Consider the following 17952-nt stretch of genomic DNA (forward strand, 5'->3'; position numbering starts at 1 on the left):
AGGTAAAATAATAATAATTAAGCCCCTTCATGGGGTCCTGGTTTGTTGTACACTAAATCTCGTTTAAAGGGGATGGGGGAGCAAACCGGAGAAACCATCTGGGCAAAACATTGCCACAAACTGGAGCTTTCCACTAGAATGTTCATGGGAGGCAATTAATTGGTCTATACTTCTCTCCTTTTTAAAATTGCTAATACAGTTTCTTGCAGAAATAACAAGAGTCGTCAGGTTTTCCTAAGATGGTGAGGCTTCTTTCTTGGTCCATGGCTGATGCACCGAGCTACACTGCTAATCACTCCTGGAGTCAGGCGACATCTATATCAAGAACTGTCTATGTGCTTTCTTTCCCAGACACCAAATGGACTGCTTCTGACCCCGAGTCCACTGCTGTCCAGCATACATTTCTGGAGCAGCCTTAGTCCAGTAGCTCCACTGAGTCCTGCCAGGCTGCAAGGGCCAAACACGCTGTTCCAGGTGAGCATTTGGAAATACATTTTTAAACACTGAACTTCTAAGGGATGTGTTCCCCCAAAATCCCACAAAGGTAATAGTGAGTTCTGCCCCACATTTGGTTAAAATGTTAAGTTTCTAAAGGGTGTTTATGTTAATGGGGTTGTATGCAAAAGGCAGCCTTCAAAGGCAGACAAAATTTTCATTGAGCCAAAAATGGAGTAGTCATGCTAACTTATCATATATGGAACAATTTGTTCTTGAAATGTTTTGGAATTTTCATTGACTATGGAAACTGGAAATTTACTAGAGAAAAGTCAAAACTTAAAAAATTGTATTTTATAAGATCATTAAAGAGTAAAATATTAAATATTAGTCAACATAGTGATAACACTGAAAATTGAAAATAGTGAACAGTTTTTCCACACTGTAACAGAAAAGGTATCTGTATAATTTCATGAATCATAATCAAGTTCTCCTTGTTCCATAACAAAAAAGGAGTACCCAGGGCCCTTGGTTAGGATAGTTAAGTCTTCACTGCTTTATCTTGCCAAACTCCCTGTACTAGGTGAGCACATTCATTATTCATTCGCACTCGAATCTTGAAGTAGTAGCATTACTTGCTATCATGTGGAAATCACTATTTCCTCTTTGAGACCAAAGATTGCTGCTCACTGGCCAAGATGTTATCTGTTTGAATATGAGTGCAGAACAGGAAGGATCCTAGGGACAGGAATGAAGCAAAGCTGGATAAAGTGCACACTCCCTTCTTACCTAATTCTAGCCTCATCTGTCTCCTCCACCCTCCATCCCATACCTGACCCGCCCTGTGTGGCTCTCTCCAAGCTAGCTGGAGTTCTTTTGCTCCTGTTGCGTCTAGCCCTTACCACTTTGTATTATGATGGCTTGTTCCATCGGGCAATTTCCCCCACTAGACTGTGGGCCCTCAAGAGGCTGGAACTGTGCCTTGTTCACTGTGGTGTGCCACCAGCACCTAACACATTGCCTGGTACATAGATGATGCTCAGTAATTTTTATTGACTGACTGAATCAGTGCCTAAGAATTTGTTGAGAGATGTCTAAGAAAGTAAGTGTTAAAAAGATTAGGTCTCCATGTTTTTTTGAGTTGGTCAGTTTGCTTATCAAGGTTAATTTAATATTTATCTCCTCTGTCCAAGAAGCTATACACGGTGGGATTGAGGGTCTTGTTTTAAGAAGGGCAGAGCTAAGGAGGTTTCAATTGCTATCTTGCTTCTCTGGTTTCCTAGTAGGGTGGAGATAGGCTGTCATGATGTCGTTATATCCCTAGAGTCATCAGGTTTCTCTTCCCGGCCTTTCTTCCTATCACAAGAAATTGAGCCATGGTCATGTGCAGCCAACATGTTGATTCTTAGCCACTTTAACTCAGGCAGGGAAACAAAAACAGTGAGCAAACGTAGTATTAGGAAAGTTTTACATTAGCAGTCTTTTGACGGAATGCTAAAAGACCATATTTCCTGAAGGTCTCCAGAATGGAGCAGCAGTATTCTAGTATTCCAGCCTGAGTAGAGCAGAAAGGAGCTGCATGTTATATAGTACACATGCACAGTCAAGCCCCAGTGCAGTGGGGACTCACTACTACTCTAGCCCTAGAATCTAACACAGGGTCTTTGTAGGGTCCAGTGGACATTTGTGAATAACGAATGGACGCTCACTTCCCTCCTTACTGGGAATTCTGCCCCGATTGGCGCAGGGCTTGGTTACCTACCAAGAAAGCCATGGAGAACCACTGCCTGGGAGTTCTTTGGCATACCTGCCTTGGCTACTAAACCTTTTCCAGCCCATTACTCCCCACAGTAATGGTGGTTCATGTCCATAGTGATTCTACACATTATCATGATACCAGGAGCTCTGGGGTTGGGCAATGTACATATCCTCAGCTCTTCAGTCACGACTAAACCAGTGATTCTCAAAGTTAGCAAGCAACAGAATCAGCTGGAGGGTGTGTTATAATAGACTGCTCGACCCTACTCCCAGAGTTCCTCATTCAGAAGGAGTTCTGGGACAGGGCACATAACATTCTTTTATGTTCCTAGTGATGCTGCTGCTCTGAGAACCACACTTTGAGAACCACTGAAGACCGGCTGTTCCCAATTTACATTTAGAATTCCACAAAAGAAATTGCTGTATTTAAAGTTTACCTGTTCAGAATTTTAATTCCTCTCTCCTTGAGCCATTCAAAATACAACCATGAAAAAAAAAATACAACTATGTCTGGATGGCTGACAGGGCCAGAGACCCTCTTTTTGTGATTGGGATCCATGAGACTAAGGAACAACTTTTAAAAACCCTTTTAAAATATTATTACTCTTCCTATGATAAGAGCAGCTGAGTGTGGTAAAGTGAAATTGGCAGTTTTGAAAATGGTAATTAACAAAACATGGTAAAAGGAATTTTTTTTTTTGAGAATTTTTATGAGTTAATCTGAGCCAAACTGACATTTGCTAAGGAGCAAATCTCAAATGCTCCCTATAATTTCTGATTTTTAAAACTAGATATTTCAAAGGATGGATTTTCAAAATTCAGTTGGTTATTAACAGTGCCCCTTTCAACTAATGAAAATAATTTTGTTCAAAAATAACAACAAATCTCTTTCAAATATGCTATAAATGTTTTGGGGGACGAAAAAATATAGTAAGTTTTAAATGCTGCTGACAAATTTGTTTTGATGACTGAAAAGGTAGATCAGAATTCTTAGGGTGACAGAACTGAGTTTTTGCACAGAAGTTCTCCTGATAGAATTGTTATAGCAAGTTATAGCAGAAATTGAAGAACTTAAGATATTGGCCTTGCTAGAAGAGGCCTGCTTTGTAATCAAGACATGTTTTAGAGATGACAAAGACACTGTGCTAAATCTTAAAATACAGCCTTGTTTTACAAATAAAGTGAGATCAGTTCAGCTGGACAGTTTGGCATTTTGAGTTTGTCTACAGGATGTCTGTTGAACTTTTGAAACAGATTTTGGTCAAATTTGGAACAAGCCTAGTAGTTACAGATATATCTTGAAACAAGAGAAGCTAATTAAGTTTTCATTTGAGAATGTTTTCTGTCATTTTTAATTTAATGAACATAACTCAGCAAATATCTGTAATGCTCTGAGGTAGGGACTGTAGTGATTATATAATATATGAATAACAGATGTGTAAACAAAAGTACTAAACGAACCCAACAGTAATAGCTCCAAGGAAGTGGCACCTGAGCTGAACTAAGAAGGGACAGGAGTTCAGCAAAGAATAAAGCACATTCTAGATTAACAGATCTGCGCGATTCGTATATGAAAGTACACAGTCTGTTCAGGAAGGTACTGGGTGATAGGAGATCAGACTGGAAAAGCAGCTGTGGGTCTTGAATAGTATGCTGAGGAGTTTCCATCTTAATCTCTTATTAGGTGATAACCATGGAAGGCTTTTTAAGTTGCAGACAGTATGATAATATCTCTAATTTTAGAAAGACATTGCTAATATCAGTGAGGAGGAAGGACTGAAGAGAAAGCAGAAAGGGTGGAGGGCAAGAGAGATGTGAGGACGGTCACGGGGACGGGGAGCACGGCACAGGGAATGCAGTCAGCATTAACATAATGGCTGTGTGGAGAGCCAGAGGAGAGAAAGAGCAATTAGGGGGATCGTTTTATAAACTACATAAATAAATGTCTAACCGATGTACTGTACACATGAAACATAATAAAATTTAAAAGGGAGAGATGTGAGGAAATTTACACTACTCCAAAACTAAGGGAAGAATCTTCTTTTAGATTAGACCAGTGGAATCAGGTATATATTTAGAAGACATCCTAGAAGTAAAATTGAGAGGAAGACTTAGTTGGGTTTGGGGAGTTAAGTGGTAATCAAAATTAGGAGGTAAAGATTACTAAATGATTAAAAGAATGAAAACGCTATTAATAACAACAGTTAATGTTTATTGAGAGTCACTTACTCTATGCCAAACATTGTTCTAAGGATGTTTTTTTGTGGCTTCTCATTTAATACTCCCAGCAGTTGCTTCAATTTACCCAAGATCACATGTTAATAAGTGGCAGAGCTGTGGTTCAAGTTCAGGGTTGTACTCCTAACCACACTCTCACTGACTTGAAGAATGAGCAAAGAAGAGCAGGTTTTGTGGGGAAGAGACATTGGTGGGTACCTCTGACTAACAACAGGAAATGATCGTTGAGTCCAGTATAGAAGGGCAGGCTGAGGACAAAAATTTGGGGAATGTTGCAATTTAAGAAAAGGGACTGGGGGTGGGGATGGGGTTAGAGCTAATAAAGATGACTATGAAACAGGCCAGAAAAGCCAGGCTAACCCAGAGAAACTGTGACAACTGAGTGTATAAGAAATAGAGCAAAGGGCAGAAATCAATAATCTATTTTAAAAAGAGACTAGACAAAAAGCTGATTCTTTTGAAAACGCCAATAAGATGGCCAAAACCAAGATGAGAGAAGATGCAAATAAACTAAGAGAATGAAAATTCAGAACCTGCTCTTCTTCCAGTCTTCATTCTAACTTAATGGGAATAGTGGTTAAGAGCATGGCTCTTAAATAAGAGTATAAACTACACGCACATAGGTTTTATAACTCCGTCGAAATGGATAAAATTCTACAAAAGAATTAAAATTCCAAAGTGTCAGAAAAGAAACGAAAACCTAGAATATGCCAATTAACCATTAAAGAAACAAATAGTAATTAAAGAGCACCCCACCCCACCCCACCCTGCAACCACCTCCTGCCAAAAATAAGTTCGGTGGTTTGGTACAGAGCGCGCTGTTATCTTTCACAGGGCTTAAAAGCTGGCTTTACTGCTTATTAGCTATGACCTTTAGCCAATTAGAACTTACTTGAATTCTTTTTTCTCGTCCATAAAATGGGGATAACCAAACTTACCTTATAGGCTCTAGATATCAAATGAAATGACAACCACTGATAAACTGTATGTAAGGCACTAGACATGCAATAGTTAGCTTGAAAATTACAGAAATATATTTACTTGTTCTACAAATATTTATTGTACTTCTAACATGTACTAGGCTTTGTAGTTTGATATTCAGTGTTGAAGTAAAGTTTAATATTTAACTCATGTAGACCAAATAGGAATTAAACTAGAAGACAGCCTAGGAGATCATTCTGATACATATCTCAGTGAAAATCTAGTTGTGAACGATCATGTATTAAAAGGATGACTTTAATCATTCTCGTTCATTTGGGAGAATAGCTGCCACATTTCTTTCAGACCTGAAACCTATCAAAGCATATACCTCTATCCTATTTGTCATCTTAATTACCAAGAATACAGAAATTAACTTTTTTTTCGATTTTCAAACTTCATATTTAATGAATATGCTAAAACACGCTTCATGACAGTGATACTTCTCTACTTTTTTTTTTCTGGATTTATTGAAATATAATAATTAGTTGCTCGTATTTACATTGTACAGTTCAATGAGCTTTTTTTTTTCCGATTATAGTTGGCATACAATATACCAGTTTCAGTTGTACAGCAGTGATCAGAGATCCACATAACTCACAAAGCGATCACCCCACTAAATCTAGGACCCCTCTTCCCCCCTTATATATCTATTATATTATTAACCATCTTCTCCATGCTACACTCTACATCTCCATGACTATTCTGCAACTATCCATTTGTACCTCTTAATCTCTTTGCCCCTTTTCACCGTCTCCCCAACACCCCTCCCATCTAGTAGCCCTCAAAATATTCTCTGTTATCTATGAGTTTGTTTTGTTTATTTTGTTCTTTAGATTCCACATGTATGTGAAATCATGTCGTATCTATCTGACTTATTTCATTCAGCACAATAACCTCTAGGTCCATCAAGGCAGTATCTTTTTCCATTTCCTCCCTTTTAGTCTGTGTGTGTCTTTTAATCTGAGGTGAATCTCTTGTAGGCAGCATATGTAGGGGTCTTGTTTTCTTATCCATTCAGCCACTCTATCTTTTGGCTGGAGCCCTTAATTCTTTTCTGTTTGAGGTACTTGTTGATAGGAATGTAGTTAATACCATTCTTTATTCATGATTTTTCTTCTTATAAGAAGTCCCTCCAACATTTCCTATAATACTGGCTTGGTGCTGATAAATTCCTTTAGTTTATTTTTGTCCGGGAAGCTCTTTATTAGTCTTTCCACTCTAAATGATAGCTCTGCTGGATGAAGTATTCTTGGTTGTAGATCATGAGTTTTCATCACATCAAATATTTTGTGCCAACCCCTTCTGTCCTGCATAGTTTCTTTTGAGAAATCAGCTGCCAGTCTTATGGGTGCTCCCTTGTAGGTAACTGCTTTTCTCTTGCCGCTTTTAAGATTCTCTTTGTATTTAACCTTTGGCATTTTAATTATAATGTGTCTTGGTGTGGGCCTCTTCAGGTTCATCTTTCTTGGGACTCTCTGAGCTTCTTGGGGTTTTGTGTCTACTTCCATCACCAAGTTAGGCATGTTTTCAATCATTATTTCTTCAAATAGCTCTTCAACGTCTTGTTTTCCTTCTGTTAACCCCATGACACGGATATTTTTACATTTAATAATGTCCCATAGGCTCCTTAAATTATTACAGTCTTTGCTTTTTTCTAGCCATTCTGATTGAGTATCCTTGGCTTCCCCATCCTCTATGTAGATCATTTGATCCTTTTCTTATTCACTGTTTATTCCATTTAGTATATTTTTCATCTTGGACAATATGTTCTTCATTTCTGACTGGTTCCCTTTTATAATTTCCAATTCTATTTTTGTTTTTTATCCCTTTGTTAAAGTTACACTTCGCCTAAGTTCATTAAGTATCATTTATAACCAGTGTTTTGAACTGTGCATCTGTTAAGATTGCTTGACTCTATTATTCTCTGTTCTGTTCTCTCATATGGTTTCTGCTTGTCTTCCCATTTTGGCTGCCTTTCTGTGACTGACTCTATGTACTAAGTAAAGCTCCTAAGTCTCCTGGTCTTATTAATGTAGCTTTGTGTAGTAGGTGTCCAGTGGCACAGTCCTGGGAGGGGTTCAGCTGCAGACCAAGTTTAGCTCCAGCCTGTGCCCCTCCAGAGCCACCTCTTAAAAGATTCAGCAAGCAATCCACAGATGCTGTGCCTTAGGGTTACGTCAAGAAACCACACCAGAAACTGAGGCCAGCTGCCACCAGTGTGTCTTGGCACTGCTCAGCAAGGAGTACTGGACTCGCAGAGGATACACCTGCATGTGGCTTGGGTGGAGCCGCGAGTTGGGGGAGGCGGGATTTTAGAAAATCCTTTGGGCCAAGCAACTTTTGTTATCCAGTTTAATGATATCTCAGGTATGGCGGCATGTGTCCACACTCTGGGAGGGGGCAGGGCTCAAGAGGTGGAACAGTGGATACCGCCAGCACTTCTACCTGGTAGAAAGCCTTGCCTCTGGCCCTCACTCTGACAACTCAGTGTCCCCCTGTAAGTCCCTGTTGCCTGCCTGTACAGCTGAACTGGTACTGGTGCCCAGAGCAAGCAGGTCCATCACTGTGAAAGTACGGCTTGTGGACAGAGCCCCTTTAAGAGGCGTCTCCAGTTACCGGCTGCTACTGCCACAGCCTGTGACCCACTTAGCCACTGCTTGGGACTGGTTAGCCGTGTATCTTTGCCCCCTCCTACCTTCTACTGTTGCAGGTTATTTCTCCACCTAGTTGTAGTGCTTCTGTTCGTCTAGATCCCAGGTGACTCTCCTTGCTGTTTGCTGTGTTTCTGTCACAACTTTGATTTGGCCACAAAAGGGATAAACACAGCCTCTATCATTTATTCCATTTTTTCCCATCTCTTAATTTTATTCTTTAAGTTTTGTCACGTGTGGGTGATCTCTATATGAAATTTGATATTATTTTACTTTGAAGGAATACTTTCTCAGTCCCCAAAGATATTCTTGCTTTTTAAATCTTTTAAGATAAAAACATCTCATTTCGATGGCCAATTCAAAATTCAGTATTAGAAATTACTGTAAAGGGTCAGATGTCTGTGGTTTTCAAAATTAATTTCTTTTTCTTAATATTTAAAGCAAATCATCATTCTAAATAGCTTGGAAACTTAAAAATAGTATTATATTTTAGTAACTTGTAAAATACATTTTTTTCCCTCATAGCCTATGCATAAAAAATCATTAGGGACATTTTCTGGGTTTTATCCTCTGCTGTATATAATCTTGATCTCAATGTCATCTTTCAATTATTCATTCTGTAAAATAACTTACAACTTACATATATCACAAGGGTGAAGACAGAACTGATTCATTATGGTCTTGTCTAAGAATGTAAAGAACTAAAGTTCTCCGCAATGCATTTGCAATAATTGTCTTAAAAATCTTTTGTTGCCCTACAGTTTCCAACACTGCTTAATGGCCACATGCCTGTGCCAATCCCCAGTCTGGACAGAGCTGCTTCTCCAGTACTGCTTTCTTCGAACTCTCAGAAGTCCTGATGACACCTGGCCACAATCAAAGACTCAATTAACTGATGAAACAAATATGGGCTAGTACCCATGGGCTAGTTTACCTGTGTCATGAGAAGGACTTTGTGAAACCCTCTGTTAATTTGGTTTGCACTTTTCATAACATGGATGGTCTAGATTTATGTTACCATTTTTAAAACTTTTTTTATATTCAAGTATATATGAAAATCTGTTTTGCATTAAGTGAATTTTATTGTTTTTGTTTTTATATCCTTTTAGCTCTTAAGTGTTGAACACTGTTGACAGTGAAGAACTTTTCTTAATGGTTTTCAGTGTAACTAATAAGGATGTGAAGCTTTTTCTCTTTAATTCTACGTATGCTGAACTGTGCTTATATACACTATAACCAGCTGTGCCTTCCTTTGCATTTAGTTTAATGTAAATGATTTATATATTTTTTAGTATTGAGATGTTTGAAAGACAAAAATTAGTATCAGCTTTCGTAGAACTTCATTATTTTTAACAAACAGGCAATGTGAAAGCATATTCATATTCATTTTTTTTTGCTTTCAATTATAATTGCCTTAGAACCTCTTTTGAACTGAAATTCAATAAATGTAATGTCCAAGTAATGTTTTTAAAGAAGAAACTAAGCCATATTTAGACAATAAACATTCATAAAAGAAAATGTTCTAAAGTGCATTTTTAAAAAAGTGAACTTTGAAAGGCTAGCCCTTCTACCTGTTTACAATCTTTTAGATTCCTCCCAAACAAAAAACCTGATGGAAAAGTTACGTCAAGTTTACTGTATCCATACCCCTAGAATATTTCCTAGGTTAGCATATCCTTATTTCAAAGAAATAGCCCTGGGTTCTCCCCATTTTCCAAAGAGAATCATACTCCTTTGATACATTTCATGTATCATCATGAGTTAAGATGTTCTAAATTGCTGGAACTATAATTAACATTTAAAAGTCCTATGCTTCGGAAGAGGCTCACAGACTGGTGATAAATACAAACAAGTTTGTAGCACCAGGTATCTTCATGTGTACAGGCATAACCTTGCTTGTGGAAATCGAGATGTTATTTCTAAGTTTATGGTGAGAATGAAGGAATTCTGATACAACAAATATAAAATCCCTCAGTAACCTCATCTTTGTGGAACTGAACTGATTACATAACAATCTGGAACACTTAGCAGTAAATTCTTTTGTGTAGTGTATTTTAGAGCAGCGATCATAGAAACATTTTCGGTTCCTTCAAAAAATCAGCCACATCACTCTAAGGCATTGTTCTGTACATTTAGTAGGAAAGTTCTAATGTAGCAGAACTGGAAAATGCCCAGTGCTCTCAATTCAAGGTCAGGTTAATGATCATCTTTAATTGTAAGTAAGAGAAACCAATTTGAAATGTGGCTGAATAATTATCTGAATCATGCATTTATAATAGCAGGAATTAATGAGAAGGGGTAAAAAAATAAAGCTTGTGAAAACAAACATTCTTGGATTTCTAAAAAATCTAAAATTTTGTTATACTTAGCAATTTTGAGATTTTTGATTGGAATTGAGCATCTCTACATGCGGGGATATGTGCCCTCCCTTATCTGGAGAAAAAATCCAAACACTTTAGTATGCATCCCTGAGTATAAAGTAATGGGGCTGATTCCAAAATTCACAAGCAGACACTATTGTCAGTCCCTCTTGGGCTAAGGATAATTCTGTACTAAAATAGCAGGTCAAGCTGATATTTACCAAACAGAACACGTGAGAGTTAGAAGGGGCCTGGCCTCTGAGAATGTGTCCTACTGCTGTTTCCAGATAAGGACAACGGCAAAGGAGAAGCTGGGAGTTGCCTGAGGCCACGCAGCTCACTGAAGGCAGGACAGTGGTGCTCGGTCCAGTTCTGCTTCCCCATGCTTAATTACTGGTCTAAAGCTATATGTTTGGTAGAAAAGACTGATAGGGCGTTTTTAAAAATTGTTGGCTAAGAGAATTATTGCAAGTACAGGAATGATTCTTAAAGAGTAACTGAACAGGAAACTAATGTACAAGAATCTCGACCCAAAATATTTTAAAAGGTTAATGCTGATTGGAAATGTTCAAGTGACTGTATACTTGATTTTTGTATTCCTTTCCTCCAAATATGATTAACATATACTCCAGCTCCATTTATTAGAAATGGAAAAATACTATAATTTTTGATGGACCAAAAAATCCACTGTAACACAAGCAGAGAACTGGAGGTATTGAAATATAACTGTTATAGCTCTGCCTCATTCTACATGTGTGGTGTTTGTTTTTTTTAATAACTATTTTAGTCAGAAAATAGTTTCAAAGGACATATTAACTTTTTTCTTCCTTTTTTATGTCTGCTTGATCAGTGTTAAACTGCTATGGCTAAAGTTTTATAAAACTATAACCTAAACATTGGTCTCTTTGTACACATCTTTTCTGATTGCAAATCCTCATTCACTTTCATATATGTATCATTTTTATTGTTATGTTATTTTTGTTCAATAAATACTTTGTGATAAAAGGTGTGAGGAGGCAAGTAGGTTGGTTTACTTTCACTTACTTGGGATAATCCAAGTTTCACTTTTCCAAAGGAGTCCAAGTTAGAAAATGAGTCTTGTCATCTAGTCTTAAATATGGTCTAACAAAACATGCTATGCATAAATAATCTGCTTTAAAGACATATTTAAGGAAACAAATATAATTGGAGGGAGGGAATGGGTTTAAAAGTGCCCTCGATCTTGGAAGTCTTAAGTCCTATCAATGTTCTGTACTGAGATGAGGAAGGTGAGGAGAGGGGGAAAATTACCATTTACTCTTTTAGTCACAACTAAGATCATACTCAGTGGTGAAAGACTGAAATCGTTCCCCTTAATATCAGGAACAAAATAAGGATATCCTCTGTTGCCACTTCTTTTCAACGCAGCATTGAAAGTCCTAGCCAGTGCAATTAGGCAAAATAATAAATAAATGGGAAAAGAAAAAAATAAAACTACATTTATGATATGTCTTATATGTAGAAAACCCTAGAGAGCTTACAAAAAAACCTGTTAGAGTTAATAAATTCAGCAAAATTATAGGGTGCAAAATCAACATGTAAAAATCACTTTTTCTACACACTAGGAAGGAAAATTTTGAAAAAAATTAAGAAAACAATTCCATCTGCAATATCATCAAAAAGAACAAAAAGCTTAAGGAATGACTTTAATTAAGGAGGCACTGCACACTGAAAGCTCTAAACCATTGCTGAAAGAAATTAAAAACATCCTGCGTTCATGGTTTGTTAAGATCACAATACTACCCAATGCAACCTACGGATTCAATGTAATACTTATAGGGAATTTCAACGGACCTGAATAGTCAAAGCAACTCATGAAAGAACAAAGTTAGAGGACTCACACTTGATTTCAAAACGTATACACTACAAGTAATCAAAACATGGTACATAGCAGAAGGACAGAGATGTAGACCAACAAAACAGAATCAAGAACCTCAAAATAAACCTTCACATTTATGGTCAAATGATTTTCAACAAGGGTGCCAAGACCTGTGGGAAAGGGTAGTGTTTTCAACACACACTGCTGTGAAAACTAGATTTTCAAATGCACAAGAATGAAGTTGGACCCTCACTTTATATCGTATATAAAAATTAACTCAAAATAGATCAATGCCCGTAATGTAATCAGTAAAAGTATTAAAATTTTAAAATAGGAAGATATTCATGACCTTGGAGATTTGACAACAGTTCCTTAAATGTGCCACCTAGAGCTGAGGCAACAAAAGAAAAAATAGATACACTGGACTTCATTAAAATTAAAACTTTAGCATATCAAAATGACATCATCAAGAAAGTGAAAGACAACCCACAGGTTGGAAGAAATCACATATCATATACCTCAAAAGGATCTATTATATAGAATAGATAAAAAAAACTTTTACAACTCAACAACAAAAAGATATTACAACCCAATTTTAAAATGGACAAAGAACTTGAAAAGACATTTCTCCAAAGCAGATATAGAAATAGCCAATAAGCACATAAAAAGATGTTCAACAGGAAATAAAAATCAACACCACAACGAGATAACGCTTCACGCCTGTTAGAATAAATACAATAATAAAGGAAAACAAGTTCTGGTGATGATGAAGAGAAATTGCAATGCTTATACATTACCACTGTGAATGTAAAATACCGCAGTCACTATGGAAAATAGTTTAGTGGAATGCACTTAGCATTAATGTACTGGCTAGGTAGAGAGCCAAAGGAGAGAAAGAACAACTACAGAGATCGTTTTATAAACTATATAAATGTCTAACCAATGTACTGTATACTTGAAACTTATATATATATAAAAAAAAGTTAAACACAGCATTACTAAATGACCCAACAACTCTACTCCTAGGTATATAAACCCAAAGAATTGAAAACAAGGACTCAAACAGATGCTGTACATCACTGTTCACAGCAGCCTTATTCATAGTAACTAAAAAGTGGAAACAATCCAGTTTCTATCAGCAGATGAATGGATAAACAAAATGCTGTCTGTATATTCATATCACAGAATACTATTCAGCCATAAAAAAAATAAAGTTCTAATACATGCTACCACATGGATGAACCTTGAAAACATTATGCTAAGTGAAACAGGCCCGACACAAAAGGATAAATATATGATTCCACTTATATAAAATATCTAGAATAGGCAAATTCAGAGACAAAAGATGTATGTGAGGTTCCCAGGGAGTGCGTGGAATGGGAGGTTATTTCTTAACAGGTACAGAATTTCTGTTAGGAGTGACGAAAAGTTTTGGAAACAGTGGTAACTGCTGTACAACACTGTGAATCTAATGCCACTGAATTGTATATTTATAATGGGTAAAAATGGCAAATTTTATGTTAAATATATTTTACCAAAATTAAAAAAAAATAGCATATACGAGCGCGCGCACACACACACACACACACACACAATCCCTCATGAATTGTCTTAGATCCAAAAGATAAATTCTTTTACCATGTTAACAAGTCAACTTCAAACATAAGTTGATAAAGCACCAAATAGAGAGCAGCCACTTCTCTACACTTGGAATGAACATATTCAGTGTGTTAACAACATCACTTGGAAGGAAAACAAAAGTCATCCTGTCTTACCTTTATGAACCTTGTCAGTTTAAGATGAATCATAAGTGTTCAAGGTTCAAAATTTCTGAGTTTCAATTCTCTTCATTGCAAAGTTTCCAGGATCTGAATGGTGCTCAAGTATCAAAAAACAAAAACAAAAAACAAAAACAAAAACCAGATTCCTTAATAAAATGAAGAAACATTCTTGGACTTCCTATGAAGAATTTTATATAACTACTGGATATATTCATCTTTTATATATAAGAATTAAACATGAATAACTGTCAAACTTGCAAATCAAATATATAACCCATGAGACAAAAACTATAACACGTTATAATTGAGAGTGGTATCCTATAAAAGTACAGTAGAGATTACTAAATGAATGACCAACACAAATATAAATTAAGTATTACTGGCACAGTGAGACTTATCTTAGAAATGACACCCATAAAAGAAAATGGATCCCAAAGCTGCACGGCCTTCATCCCCCAGAAAGAACTGACTCAACAAAACCACATTTTAACAACATGAAGATTTTGTTATTATAAATTTCAAAACAAAATGAAGGAATTTCCACTTAATATTTATAATCTTCAAAGTAATACATGTCTGTCAGTTAGAAATAACAGCAGTTTGTTAGGCTACAGAGTTTAACATAAAACTAATTTACAAGTGTGAAAAGCAGTAGTGGTCCAATATTCACCATTACACATGAATCTGTTTCTTCCAGAAATTTTTAAAAAATTAAAATTTCAGTATCATGAAATATTAAAATAACACCCCAAACATGCCACGATCACTATTCACAAATAAAGTTAAAATGAAATATACAAAAATTCACTTAATACTGTTAAATAACAATAAGCTACAAGATTTCCTGAACAGAAATGGTAGGACCCCTGAATGTTTTACAGTGAATGTCAGGAAAAAAATTAAGTTATGACTATTTTCATGATCTATAAGTCAAGAATTTACATGACCATTTCAAAATATACCAATTAAGATTTGTAGTTTGTAAGATGCACTAAACAAATAGCCTTAAAAGTTAACACAAATGCTTAAAACACTGTTACTAACACCAAGGTATGTTTATGATGTTCAAAGAGATGCATAATTAAAACTGTAATTTTTACTATATCTGGTAAACACAATGCTTTAAAAGAATCCTCTAAGTTCTCACTTCTTTCATTTGTATTTCTCATGGCTCATTTCAAAGACATAGCTTTCAGCTGATTCCAAGTGAATGTTATTGACACACAGCCCCCAAATGAAATGAATTGTTCCTCAATGACATAGCATCTTTTCTAATAACTGTATTTAAAAAACAAAAACAAGACCTCCCGTGTTTGATTGGACTTGTACAGTTTTGTTTTAACTAAATTAAAGCACAATGTAAAATAAGTAAGTGTATTAGTATACAAATATCCAATAATATGCAGTAAATATCTCTAAAATGAGGAAAGGTAAAAATAAATAATTTTGGTGCTTTAATTTACTCTAATGTGAGATCCCCAAAATGTCAGGTATTCACTTGCCTGAATCAACTTCTGAATCACATGCTTTCCTAAACATAATGTGCTTATCAATTTCTTAGCTATTCTATTTGCCAATGTTGAATAAAAAATTATATAGATTATAGAGCACGAACTTAGAGTGTTCAAGATGGCTCACTGTTAAGCAAAGCTAAATTTACATTCCAGGAAACACTGCAGTTCAATTTTACAAACATACAAACAAAAAATGCAGCAGTAAATTCATGAGGAGAAACAGATGCATTCACATACAATAAAGCCACTGCAACTTCTTCAGGCATTCAACTGTTGTGTTAAATAAACAGACAGTAGTTATTTAGCAGCAATGATTCCGCAATAAATAATGCACTGTGTTTCTCAGTTCTGCACAAAAATTGCAGCTACAGTTACATCAATAGCTGTAACCTACTGGCTCTAATGGCAGAGAAGACCTTAAAACCAACTGTACAAAAAAATTGTCACACTGTGACAACAAATATAAAAAAAACAATCTGTAGTCTGAAATAAAAAGACTCCACTGTGAAGAGGACAGTGTAGACAAACGGAGATTCCAAGTCCACCAAAAGAAATAATTGCCTTCAGATCTGAGTCCTTGATTGGTAAGAAAGGCTGGGGGCTGGGCCTGAAACCATGTTATCAGACTTAAAAGAGCATGCTCTGTCTTCTGTTCTTCCCATGTCCTAAAATATAAAGTCATTTTATGAGGCAGTTCAAGGTTCAGTTTTATCCCACATACAGTATTTGTTGACTCTAGGAAGCTAATGTTCCCACCAGCAAAAGCTAATATTCCATAGTAGGAGTGATCAGCACTGTCTTAATTGCCCCTTTTGTTGATGGGGTCAGTCTACAGCTTCTATGCTTCGAAGTGATGAACCTGATGACTAGGGAAGCACAAGATGTGTCTTCTGCCTCAGGTACCAGGGATGGCGTGTGCAGTGATCAAGCCAGGCCACTTGTAAAAGGTCTCTGTGCCATCTGCAGTTTTCAGGATCCCTGACTTGACTGAGTCAGATTTCTCTGAAGAATTACTGAGCTGCCCACATCATACAGAAAAGTGAGTACGTGCAATGCTAAACATACACCGCTGTGGAATGCACTGTACATTGGTTTTTACATCAATAATTTTACTGATCAATTTATAAACCAAAAACTTGGTTCCACACAAAACTTCATGATCGACACGTGAAATGGTTTATGACAAACACACCTGTCTCTGGATAAGACGAATTTCGAAAACCCGGGTCCTTTTGCAACTGAATCTCTTTCAAACTGAATATTGATACACCTAAAATGCATAGACAAAAATTATCAGGTGAAGGTCTAACGTTATTAAAACAAATAAATCCAAATACAGATGGAAGTTTAAAAATATATATTGATTTCAATATGAAACATTTATATAATTACAAGGTTATAGCCCTGCTGATATATATTCCTTTTGGTCCCAGTGTTTTAAGAAAACAAAATAATCTCACTTCGGAACCCCTCCCACCCAAATTCTGCTTTAAATCATGCTTCAAGTATATGTTTCTCTGAGAAGAATAAACATTGTCTATTTCTAGGACTTATTGGAGTTGGGAGACCTAATCAAAATGTATTACTTGGTTTTTATCCTCTCTGTCCTTTATCTTCCTCCTTATGATGCATGAAGGTATCAGGCATGAAGGTATCAGGTCCTCAAACTATCTTCAGATTTTTAGAGAAGAATAAGGAATAAGTTTCTACATAACTGTCTAGCTCAAACTATAAAACTTGATATTAATGTAAATATCATCTTAAAAAACACCTGTAATTCATTGTTCTCATTTCCAATCTCTGTCGCCATCCTTATATCCTGAAAAGGAAATCTACTTTCTTAAGAAAACAAACTTACGTTTTGGTTGTATTTCATTGCTCTTTGCCTGAAATCCATTTTTAACAATTCTGAATCAAAGCTATCCAGATTGAGATTAATGACAATGTCTATCATTATATGGCATCCTCCAACTTAAAGTCCAATAAGATTAATGACCTATGCCTAATTACTAATGATTTCTTACAGAGTAGTGCCAATGTGCTCGTGTTCAAAGAAATAAATTAAAACATAGGCAAACAAGATATACACCTCCCTTCAAAGAATTCAGATCTAATTACAATTACAAGGCTAGAATTTTAGGCTTAAAAACCAATAACAATCTCTTCCTAAACCCCTAATTCACTCCAGTTTCAAGCCCTAAACAAATGAAAATAAAGAAGGGAGAGAACACTTTAGAATTTCTCTTACTTTCAGGTAAAGCATGTATCCTTGGTCCTAGACTTCGAAAGTACACATGTTTCATGGCCTCTTCTGCTGAAACCCTTTTTTTAGATTCATACTGTGAAAAAGCAAAGAACTGCTTTATTAACTTTTTC

The 17952-nt window shown here is 36.2% G+C and overlaps 2 protein-coding genes across 7 annotated transcripts in view; one reads left to right on the forward strand and one right to left on the reverse strand.

Moving 5' to 3' along the window:
* ELK3 (ETS transcription factor ELK3) overlaps positions 1–11430 on the forward strand; it is a 65453-nt gene extending 54023 nt beyond the window's left edge. For all 3 annotated transcript variants that reach the window (XM_016159393.2, XM_036237267.1, XM_036237266.1), the window contains 2 exons: positions 352–474; positions 8825–11430. In XM_016159393.2, coding sequence (XP_016014879.2) covers positions 352–474; positions 8825–8923 — 222 coding nt within the window. In that variant the 3' untranslated portion in view covers positions 8924–11430. The remainder of the gene's footprint in view (positions 1–351; positions 475–8824) is intronic.
* Positions 1–17952, reverse strand: part of CDK17 (cyclin dependent kinase 17) — a 97635-nt gene that overhangs the window by 3811 nt on the left and 75872 nt on the right. For 2 of the 4 annotated variants that reach the window (XM_016159389.2, XM_016159388.2), the window contains exons 15-17: positions 17825–17915; positions 16769–16846; positions 12096–14149 (exon numbers count right to left, since the gene is read on the reverse strand). In XM_016159389.2, the coding sequence (XP_016014875.1) occupies positions 14103–14149; positions 16769–16846; positions 17825–17915 (216 nt within the window). In that variant the 3' untranslated portion in view covers positions 12096–14102. Of the gene's footprint in view, positions 1–12095; positions 14150–14546; positions 16242–16768; positions 16847–17824; positions 17916–17952 lie in introns of those variants that run through there. The other 2 variants (XM_036237265.1, XM_016159391.2) reach the window with 2 other exon arrangements.

Source organism: Rousettus aegyptiacus, unplaced genomic scaffold (genome assembly GCF_014176215.1).
Source record: "Rousettus aegyptiacus isolate mRouAeg1 unplaced genomic scaffold, mRouAeg1.p scaffold_m13_p_2, whole genome shotgun sequence".
NCBI classification, from domain to species: domain Eukaryota; kingdom Metazoa; phylum Chordata; class Mammalia; order Chiroptera; family Pteropodidae; genus Rousettus; species Rousettus aegyptiacus.